Source organism: Echinococcus granulosus, assembly GCF_000524195.1.
Source record: "Echinococcus granulosus chromosome Unknown EG_S00103, whole genome shotgun sequence".
Classification (NCBI taxonomy): domain Eukaryota; kingdom Metazoa; phylum Platyhelminthes; class Cestoda; order Cyclophyllidea; family Taeniidae; genus Echinococcus; species Echinococcus granulosus.
Window position 1 is genome coordinate 88468 of NW_020170483.1, and position 11546 is coordinate 100013.

Here is an 11546-nt window from a genome sequence, read left to right on the forward strand (position 1 = left end):
TCCCTTCTGCTAATTTGCTCCTCCGTAGGGTAGGAGTCAGTAGGACGTCCTACGGCCCGAACGTTTGCAGGGATGACTGCCGTGCTGTGGTTTGGGTACAAAATAGAACTGACCGGTATCGCCATCGTCACAAAAACGCTACTTTTACCTAATGGCTGCAAAAATTAAGAGCCCAGACTTGAACATCGTAAAAGCAAAACAAGAATCAGTCACAAATATTATTTACTGATTGCACTTATTGTGATCACAACAGGCTGTCGGGGACTTCTTGGACGGTCGCAGAGAGGGCACACGGACATTGAGGCGATTGTCAACATGGTTAGGTGTCCAGGGTCCCAAACTGTCGTAGGCGTAGTAGTCCGTGGGATAGGGCCTTGCATCACTCCACTTACCGTCCGCCATACCCAACGCCACGGCGGCTTCGTAGGGCGTCAACAGAGGTTTCTCGAATTCCATTCCCCAGTCTATACTTAGTCGTGGACACGCCACCTAGAGAGTGAGTGCATTCTCACCTAACACGTTCACTGCTAGGGTCTATGTTAATGGAATATCTTTTTATTGTTTTAACAAACACAAATTATCACTACTTTTTGGGCCATTTCAAATGCTGCTCAATATACTAAAAGAATATCCCGTACAATTCGCGTTCATCGACTGAGCACCTCTATAGTTGGAGCTGTGAGCTACCTGCATTGATTCTTTTCACAATAAAACTCGGTAGAATATTTTAGAAAGAAGTGGGTCAGTAATAAGAGATCAGAATAGAGCTTCCACAAGCTTAGTATCTCAGGCTATCGGATACCTGATCCATGGTGACTTCACCTAAGGGCAAAATCACCACCAACAAGAACCATTTTACTCACCAATTAAAAATAACAACTTTGATATAACCGTACTTGTATCCAAGCGTCCACCTTATCGCCAAAGAGCTTTAGCTTATCTGGAAATATTTCGGAGAGCAGAACAACAAAAAAGTTTCGCCCAAGCTCTTCAATTCGTCTTTGGAGCAAATGAACCACTGGTGGAGAGCCTTGACGTCCAAGTGTACCTAAGATGATGCCAAAGCGCTGAGCCGACTGAGCAGTTTCAATCGAACGTCTGCGGTTGGTCCGCATCAACGCGTGGTCGTAGGACTCATGTGTCAGGACTTTGTTGTAAGGATCGTACAAGTAAGCAGGCAGGGTAGGATTCGCTAACATTGCTGACTCAAGATGGAATCGGCCGTCACCGATGAAGACCATGAAATCTACTCCTGATACCTTTGCAAAAGATAAGGAAGTGCTGAAGGCATTTGAACTACCGCATATTTCCCATAAAACAGAAAACAGTGATTTAGAGTGTCAGATTTGTTAATGAACAAACTAAAAGAAGAAACTAGAGAAACTTCTACCTTCGGTGACGTACACCCAAGCAATTCTCCCGGTGAAAGAGGAAGGCGCTGGGGAATGATAATTTTGAATCCACCTTCCTGAAGGGACTTTTTGATAGCGGGCAAGCTTGAGACAAACTGGATTGTTGAGAAAAGTGCGAAAGATGCATTGCTGGGGAAGATAGTTTTAATACTATCAATGAAGTGAGCCATATCGAATGCAATGTCAACAAAAACATACCTACAAGGTAATTTGTGCAAAATAGAGTTATTGAAAACTTACAAGACAGACAAGCTTTGAATAGGAATGAGACAGCTATGTCCATAATGTACAAGGAGATCAGCACCTAGAGCTTTGGCGGTGAAATCATCTATACAACACGCGCCGTAGGTTACATCCCCAAGGATGATTATGTCGACTTCGGACGAAGCATCATCGGCTTTCTCCTGCTCCGGGTCTTCATCGTTGAATTTGTAGGATGCGCTCCCAAATCTTTGAAAAATTTCACTCAGAGTGGTTGCGAAACGCAGTAGGCCTTCGGGCATTTGTAGTGCCACACATCTAGCCTTCAGACAGCGAATTCGCCAGATAGTTTTGTGAATCTCAAAATTGTAGTTTCTAGGCAAGTAATTCTGAATGATTTCAGTGAGGATTTGATCATTGAGAAGTTTGTCTGGAATTCTGAAAGGATTAAATCGCTTCGGGGGCATGACCAAAACATTAGGAGCGAACAGGGGGATCGACCTTGAAAGTTAGTGAGGTAAATCAAAGATTTTTTTCATGTTCAAATCAAGATTTTGTCAAGTATTAAAAAAACATAACGGTGGTGTCATACACAGATATTGCAAATTTGTCGCTGTGGTTGGGTTACACACTTTTTGTTACAAAATACCAAACATGGGTTGTCCTAAGATAAATAATGCCCTTTTTTGCAATAATCCACAAATCTAACATTTTTTCAGCTAATATTTGCCTTGTGTGTAAGAGGTTTATTCATTGTTACAGCAAGATGATCCTGAAGTATCACATTAGACCTATTTTTTCAAATGCTTGAAAAAACGTATTTTAAAAAGCTATACTGGCGTGATTCAGCTTCAACACAATACGCACATATTAATCTACTTGTCTTGTTTTTGGTATGTAACACGATTTGATTTACCTGTCTCTGATCAGTATTTGAGCCAAAATACACATACTCGTTTCTAAAAACTCACCGTTTAATTAATTTCTGCATTTGTGGATCTTAGCTCGCCAACTCCTTCAATAAAAACGTCTTTAAAATTTAGCTGCATGATTGCATTCTAATTCCAATGCTTAGAAATGGTATCTTATGTCCTTTTGAAATTGTAGAACAATTCAGCAGTCTTAAAACCTATTCGTTAGACTACTGTAGCGTCCTGAGACTTCCCTGAAGACAAAAGAAGACGTAATACTGGGGCAGAATATATATATTCAGCACAAAGAAGGTGTCTGAGCTACCGGCATAGCCCAAATGCCAGTCCACCTGGCGTGGTACAGAGGTTACATCAAAAGTGGCTCTTCGGCAACACTGGGCGACAAACAACCATCGCATTGCACCATTTATTTATTAAAAAGAAAAGAACTGGAACATTTGCAATACCTTTATCTGTGACAATGTGCTTATTGTCACGATTGCCTTTTAGGGCCTTAAGAGTTCATAATAAAATGACAAAGTATATCACTGCACACGGAAGAGATGAGGCTGCTGGCACAGTCCGCATCTCATGCCGCCAAGCAGAGGTACAATCTTCTGTTGCACAAATGTGGAGTTATACAAACTACAAAAGCATTACATGGCCCTTGCCTTCTTTTGCACCTCATTAATGACGCTCACCATAGCCACTCTCGCGTCGGCCATCAAAGGGTAGTCGATGCTTCGAAAAGAAAACGTCTACGAACCAGTCGCTCCAGTAATTGGATTTCCATGCAGCTGAAAAAATATCTGATCCTGACGTCAATTATGCATCTTGGCCATTCCACTGGATCCAAAGTTTGATTCTGTTTAGGTGCTCTATTGGGGAAGGTAGAATGGCCTATCTCGTACTGCTGGAAACTGGGTGTTGGTCTACAAAGAGGCCATCTCATGCCACCATTGCTAGTTGCAAGAACACTAGCCTAAAAGTAAAGCCATTTAGTAGGGGGAAAGGCTTAAAATAGTTTAATTGGGTAACATTTGGCGTCTATTCTACCTTCCCACATTGTTCTTACTTCAATACTGCCCAGCCACAAAACTATTAGGGTTCTCTTTAGCTGTCAGAGAGGTGGATTACGTATCGCGTGTTTGTTTAAATGACATCTTCATACAAAAACCGTAGACAGCTCCAAAACGAACTTTTCCAGACGGTTCATGGTTAGTGTTGCTTAACTTTTTAATAGCATTCCCACAGAACACAGGACTAAGGTAGTCGGCAACTTTGAACGTCGTTTTCAACCTTCCTATTAGGACGTTACATGGACTCTTCCACCAGATTCTCTTCGTGTGTCACATTAGGGTCTAACATTCCGCAATAAAAATCACAGTGTTTGTCTTTTCCAATCAGGTTCGCTTGCCGAAGGTGCTAATCTAGCTCCCCGAGTCTTTTCTGAAGTCACAGTAGCATGACAGAAAACGTATCACTGACGTACAGAAAGGCTGATAGGCATGCCCGGAGTTTGCCTTCTCCACGGAGATTGATGGCGCCTTCTCAGTCACGAGGTCGGTTCACTCTGTCTACTTGCTACCCCAAAGTTAATTCAAACAAACGCGTATCACAGAATTTTGTAGGATGGTGGATCCTATGAAGATTTAGTTAGTGAATTACTCATTTTCTAATTAATTTATTTGATTAAAAAATACCCAAGTAATTTCCATGAAGCAACGGAAAGTATTTTTTATGGAAAAGTATATCGGCATGTTTATCAATCCATTAATCATCGTCAGCTCTTCCTCCAGCTCCAAACAGTAGTATATTTTGGGGGCGCTAAAAAGATTTACTATATTGGAGTCGTTGTAATGCAGAGGTGAGGCGCTTTTTTCATGACAGGCAAATTTTTTGATAACCAAATATGTGCAAATAGAGGGGGACACCCACCCACTCACTGTCCAAGCATAAACAACATGATCACAGCATAACACACGAGGTGGTCGTATAACGCGCAGACTCTATACGGGTGGTTAATTGCCGCCGCCATAGGAGCATTAAAAGATAAACCGGTCGTAAAGCTAATCTTTCCCTGACTCACTGTGCTCACAGCACACCCACACTCAGTCAAAGTTGGTGTGGAATTACTTATCCTTATAGCCCCTCAATGAATCGCAAATTGTCTCGGCAATGAAGTTTTGTTAGGTACAAGAACACATCATCTCCTTCTATGCAAGGTCATTTTCTCAAGCACCGGAGTTTTGACTATTCTAAGACCCATAACTAGATTTGAGGGATTGTACGCTATTTTCCTTTCTCCTTGAAAGAATATTAGGGGTAGGTACCAAATTTTAAGCAATGCGTGATGATATTTCAAATCCATGATCGTTCTGGTTGGTTCAGTGCGTGAATGTCCCCCTAGACTTTGCAGAAGAACCTCAGATCTACAGGATATGAGACGCTGATTTTAAAGTTTGAATAAACCTTCCTAAGCCTTTTATCTAATTAAAAGAGGAAAAAAATAAGAAGGAATTATCATGGGAAGATAATTTTAGTCGCTACAGCCGGTTTTGCCATGGGGGCTATAATGGTGTATCCAGAACAAAGTATTTGTTATGATGCAAAGACAAAAGCCACTTAAAAAGGGAACACCCGATTTATTACTATTATTATTATTATTATTCGTGTTTCAAAGAAATTATTATTTAAGTGGACAAAAACTAAACTACCTACTTATTTTTAGAGTTGGCTTTCAGTAGTGTGGTACTACTCATTAATTAAATCATGCTCTACGTTTTGCTATTCTTAAAGAAGATGAGGTATATATTGGCATACAAAAGTAAATAGATTTAAAAAGTTATATCTGAGAGGTTTGTTTAAACGGAGCAAAGAAGATGAAGTCCGCGTGAGCTATTTCTGGTAAATGGGGGGAAATCATAATGTATGCCTTAGTAGTATGGGGGTATGGGTTTCCCAAATGTAAGGTGAGTTTTATCCCCCCACTTATAGGTATCATTGGCAGAGTGCCCCGTTGTTTCTTACGAATCTATTATTTCTTTTATGTAAAGGTCACGTCTACTTCCTTCGCTTAAACAAAAATTTGTATTATTTCGAGGGTTAGCATTTCTTGAAAGAATTGAGAAGCCAAAAGATTCTGTCGTTGACCTTACCTGCAGGTGAAATTGAGAAGAGCATGCACATTAGCAGACTGAGAAAAACTGGCTTCATCTTAAGGATGCTAAAACTTGAAGAAACATTGCACGTCAAGGAAATCCACTCGAAAACTTGTTCTGAAGTCTTTCTTCTAGTTTATTTGACGGATCTTTTTAGGCTGGGAAATCTTACTTTCCAGGAAGGATAATTAAAGGAAAATTGGCGTTTTCTGCCTCAAAATGATTCCATTTCGTAGAAAATAGTCGTTTTCCCTAAAAGCGCTTGACGTTGTTCAGATTGGCTGAGATTACTCATAGGAAATTTGATTGAAATAAATAGCTTTTTCTGGGTAGAGTGAGAACGTGATATGAGAAATATGAATTATGAAGCGATGAAGGTCCTCATGCTTGTTTGTTTGTTTACGGACCGCTGAGCAACTTTGAGTGACCCAGAGAGCAGTGGCAACATATTTCATCGCTTCACCATCCCCACTTAAGTATGGTGACCGGGTAGTTTGCCTAAAGTGAACTTAATTACTTCACTCTTTGCCCCTCTCTCTGTGTGTGTGCCTTCCTGTCTACGTCTGGCCTCTTCTTCACATTCCTTCGAAGTCACGTTCACACACCTCATCGCGGGATTAAATGGAATGCATTATTTACATTTCAGATATCAAAGAAAATAAAGAACATTCCTCATCATGCTTATCCAGCTTAAAGTAGGACGCGTGGCTTTCACTAAGATTGCTCAAAATGCCAACTTACCCGTCGCATCCTCAGAATGACGCGTCAACATCTCCTAAGTTTCATCGAGCCTTTTTCCCCCATAAAGTTGTAGATTCCAATCGGTAATTGAGAGTCCTTATACATTTTTGGATATGGAAAAACACTACACATTGTTTGGTATCAAGTTCACAAAGGATTTGGTAGACTTATAGAGACATCTTTAGCCGGCCACCAGAATAACTTCTCAGCGCGGATGACAAGCATCTTGGATTTCAGTGGCACGCATCTGTTGTTTTCCGTCGGTAAATTGCACTGCGAATACATGTTTTTAAGAAGTTCGGTAAGGTACTCACCACTTACTGACGTTTTATAAGCAAAAGGAGCAACTGAGGAGGCCTTCTCAAAAATAACCTTTAATACGGTTTGCAATTCTCTCCTTTCTGGAAAAGACACAAACAATCTTAGTGTGACCTCACTTTTGTTTTCCAATTGTGTATTCCGTTTCGCATTTGATGGAGTGATGGCCTAACCTTAATGCCAGGAAGGAGTAGTGACTACTCAAACGAAAAGTGTCGTAGGACTAAGAGGGACAAAAAAGTACCAAAATACAGGTGTTTAAATATCGTTTTCACTTAGGTGGGACTTGTTAGTTTGGCCTTCACCGAATTTTTTTGTCTCCTGTCGAAGTGTGCATTATGGAAGTCTTCCATAACTCACATTAAATCGTACTTAAAGCTGTTCTTGACACGTTTGCAGTTAGCCAGTTATGTCATTACGGTATGTTAATTTCAATTTAATTCAAGGGAGAAGGCATTTCCACAATGTGATGCGTCCATCCCTTGGTGATTTTTATTAAACAAATCACATTTTATTAGTACATACTGCATCACCTTATGGAAAGCTTCTGCGACTTCTTTGCAGCTCCAATTCCGATCAGATTCATCTGCTGTTGAGGAACGCAGTAGAGTGTCATGCAGCTGGACTAACGCATATCTACCTATCCATGCTTTCTATTCTATTTATCGTCAAGATCTGCATGGAATTTACACTGACACAGTCGCAGGGTGTGTCGAAAACCGCCAGACCTCCTCGGTAGTCAGAGTGGTCTTATCTGAAGCTATAAATACTAAAGATTATTTAATTTCATCGCCAGCTCCATTATTTTTACAACTCTAATCTAATGGGGCGCGTGATACATTTGCCGTATTGTCCGACTCTCATCTCTGGTGAATAATTCAAGCACCACCAATAACTGTGCATCAAAACATGTTTTGTGGCAACACACATACCCACACACAGATATACCATTCTTGCCTGAGCGTAGGCAGTTTTTTCTTTTATGTCGTCCGTCTAAAGTACACAACTTGGTACACTTGTTTACCATCGTTTTATGAGTTCATGAACAGGTGCTGGACAACACTTAGATATTTCTACCAAAAAATAAACCACAACTAGTTCCTGCTATTCTTATTCAACAGTATAAACAATCATTGGATTGTTGTCTTATATAAATAAGCACCTTTTTAAGTATTTTTCGAGAAGCCTCTTAACCGTCGGCAGGCAGAGACGTCGATACACTAAATTCGCATTTCAACCAGTGGTGAGAATTGTAGAGCACAAAAAGCAATCTTTGATTTTTGCTACGATTGTCTCACTTTTCGAGTCAGACTTGCCAGCACAATATGCAATCAAAATCCCAACATCTTTATGTTTTTTATTCATAAGAAACGTCATTTAAGTTATGCAAGTTGGCATTAGGAAAGAATCCGCGATCAATGTATTTTGATAAAATTGAAGCAAATTTGACCACGAAACAGACTAAACTGCAAAACATTAGGGAAAGTAAAATATTTTATTTTTCGTCTAATTCCTCACAAAATATCGCTCTCCTTTCGCTAGTCTTAAAATGTCGTTAAGACAAATATTTTTAACTCCTACATCTAAATTTTCTATATCGATCAAGAAAAAAGACATACTCAAGTCAATATGCTTGTTTATGTTTAGCACAACCAAAAACTTTTGCATTTGTTTTAACTGTTCGTTAACCTAACCACCAAGATTGACTATCTGTTTCGCTGTATGATTTTTTTACGTGGTGGCTTGAGTTTTCCCATAATTATTATGAATGTGAACAAATGAAGTGACGTTAATAATGAAAAGTTGAAAGTCGGTATTTTTAAGAAGTGTTTAAGAAACCTGAAAAGCACAAATTTAATGAGGGAGTTTTCACAGGACAGTGGTAGCTGTGCTTTTGCGCTGTTAATAAAATATTGGGGTCGATTTCACTTAAAATATGAGTGAGAATTTGATGGAAGCACTTGTGGTGTTCTGATTCTTCTCTGAAATCGTGGTTAAGTATACCGGTATGGAAAAGTGCTTTGCCATTGGTGTGCAGCGGGCGTGGGACGCTAGCGGCACGACTGGAAGGCGATGCCACAAGATGGAAATATAAAGATCTCGCGGTCGGGTGTTCTATTTAATAAATGTCAAATTACAACATAACTTTCTTCTTCTGATCATGGTTTCCGCCATCCTCCGTTGCTGTTGCACCGCTTTAACCCTACTTGAGTATCCTTGTTTGAGATGTAACTCTCCACGGAACCGTATCTAAGGTGATGTGATGTCATTGCACCTTAGGGAGAATAGTACCCATTACTGGTTGTTCGTTCTGCAAGCTGTGTTGCTTTGAGTGAGGTTTCATCAGGGAAATATTGTCAAAGGCTGGATAGTGTTCCACGACTAGCGTATTCTGCATTGCAGTCTCAGTTTACCTCTACCCAACGTCATCTTGTAGCTAGTCGGGTCCTAAAAATGCATGTAGTTGTTCCTGTGCATTAACCGATTAGCACGGTGCTTTCAATCCATTTCCTGTCACAGCATAGAATGTCCGTCAAATCAAACCGGATGAATGTGATTTGAGTTTGTCCGTTTTATGAACTGCGGTAGCATGGCAACTAGATCGCAGAAGTATTTCATAATACCGATTGCATACAATTTAAAGAAGACGTGGTATGCGGTAATAGAACGTGGGTTTCAGACTTAAAAATGCGTCTTGCTTGTTGCATCCCACTTTCGAAGGCCTTCTCTTGTTCTAATGGCGAATTGAGTGCCGCTACCGAAGGTTTGACTTTAAGGTGGGCAATTCGGCTTCAATTTCCATTGTATTCTGGCATTCCTCCAAGGGTTGGCATGTTAGCCTGTTCAGTTTGATTGCAGAGCCTTGGACACGGACCAGGCAATCGGACAAGTGGTAAATTCGTTAATTTCTTACTTTCCTTGTCCTTATTTTCCATAAAAACAAGTCATCGAAGGGACACATGGATCTTCGGTCGGAGTCTACTGAACGTTATGCTGCAATTTTTACTGCAGAATACTATAACGGTTTATTTTGTCATAAACCGCCCCAATTCATGGTGCATTACAGAAGTAGCCAAATACTATATTTCAGGCGGCAGGATGTAGGCTCCCTCGCCGCCTTCAATCAAATTTACCAACATCTTGGCACAAGTTAGATGCGTATGGCCACATCTAGCAGTACACAAATATGCGCCGGAGGCACCATTCATTGTGCCTCTTTTGGATCACTTTCAGCTACATTCTACTTATCCACAAAAACGCCAAGTCTAGCAGTTGCGTCAATTTCCATGGCATGGCACTCAAATTGTTCAAATAGATCCTACTCGTCGAGGGCGGAGGTCAGGCGGGAAGGGGGGCAGTGCAGTGATCACTCAATTTTACGGCAAGAAAGGTGTCGGTTGTCATGTCGGATTGAACTGTGTTCAGCCTCTCAATGCGTATGTAAGGTTTAGAGACAATGCTTAAATTAGAGTTGAATTTGGCATCATTTTAAGAGTTCATTTATATGTATGTGTATGTCGCAAGTGTATGTGCAAGGCGCATGACTTTTTTTCGCTAATTTGTACGCATCCAAAATGACCGCCTGCACGCGCTTAAACAGCGAGCCAGTCCTGATTGGCTGAAGGCCAGTGTCATGATGATATATATCCACGAAGGGCTGATCTTTCGCAGACGAGTGATAAACAACCTTTCATACACAGGGAGGGTAAAAAGATTAAGAATTAGACAAACGTCAACGCCAACAAGTACAGCAATGTCTTCCCCAAGTCATTACATTCCCGTTTTTCTACTATTAAACATATTTTTTCTCATTTCTGGCGGTTGTGCGGTATCACCTTTTCATGACTGGGAGGAGGAAGGCGACGCTCCATCAGAGGACAGTCTAAGCATGATGAAACGAGCGAATACTGAATACGCAACAACAGAAGTAGATCGTCCGCGTATTCTTTGTGGCCAGTCGCTGATTCACACCCTAAAGGAGCAGTGTGGACAACGCGGAACATTCTCACCCTACCATAAACGCGCAGTTCGTGAGCTCATCAGAGTGGCTAGAGGACTTCCCGGTAAGTTTCCTTTGCCTCCTCCTTCTCATTATCCCAAATTTTTTAGACATATCAGATTTTGTTGATAGTCAAATCCACTTGCACAAACGATACGACGATATCTGTGAAGTGTACTTGCGATACGAACCCGATAGTCCACTTTCTCAATGCTGTTGCTTGGGCTGTACAAGAGCCTACTTGGAAAACTTTTGCGCTGAGGCATAAAAAGCAAAGCAGGCAAGTGGAGACATTCCGAATCTCCAATTCTTCTGCTCCCTCCCTACCTCACCCCACTTTTGTCAGATCTTCCATCCGCGTCGTCGGAAGATCTGGGTCCTACATACCGCGTGTAAGTTCTCTTCTTCCACTCACTCACTCACTCAGTCCGTCGCAAGGCATTCTTTCACCTTAATGACCTGCCCGTCTCGATCCCCCTCGGACTTTGTTTTCGTTCCCCACCCCCACACTTTTTCATGCAAAAAGGCTCCTGTTTATAAAGAAGTCAGTGGATCTTGAGTCGTTCCACCCTTGGGAATATTCCATTTGGGCTACTAGTGTAATGTTAATAGTGGGTTTGGTATTCCCCTGATCTTTGACTCCTCATGTATCCTTAAAAATGACAACAGCCATGCACTGACGCACCTAACCCAAAGGAGCACAGCTACTTCTTTGACGAAAGGGGCAAAAGGAAAACGGAACAACAGGCCTTAAAAGGGTCGAAAAGGTGATAAAGAAGATGGCAGGAAAACATGGGATTAT

General features: G+C 41.1%; 2 protein-coding genes across 2 annotated transcripts in view; one reads left to right on the top strand and one right to left on the bottom strand. All coding sequences in view use genetic code 11, as the record gives it.

The window, feature by feature from the left end:
* Window positions 1-2080, bottom strand: part of EGR_08329 (Diphthamide biosynthesis protein) — a gene marked incomplete at both ends in the record, with an annotated part of 2625 nt that extends 545 nt beyond the window's left edge. Inside the window, 4 exons of the mRNA XM_024497578.1 lie at window positions 227-489; window positions 897-1259; window positions 1391-1610; window positions 1653-2080. Of these exons, the coding sequence (XP_024348001.1) occupies window positions 227-489; window positions 897-1259; window positions 1391-1610; window positions 1653-2080 (1274 nt within the window). The remainder of the gene's footprint in view (window positions 1-226; window positions 490-896; window positions 1260-1390; window positions 1611-1652) is intronic.
* An 8553-nt stretch (window positions 2081-10633) lies between these two features.
* Window positions 10634-11012, top strand: EGR_08330 (hypothetical protein; the record flags this gene model as incomplete). The annotated part of the gene is made up of 2 exons (XM_024497579.1): window positions 10634-10808; window positions 10855-11012. 2 exons carry the CDS (start codon window positions 10634-10636, stop codon window positions 11010-11012), a joined length of 333 nt encoding a protein of 110 aa, XP_024348002.1.
* Window positions 11013-11546: the final 534 nt, after the last annotated feature.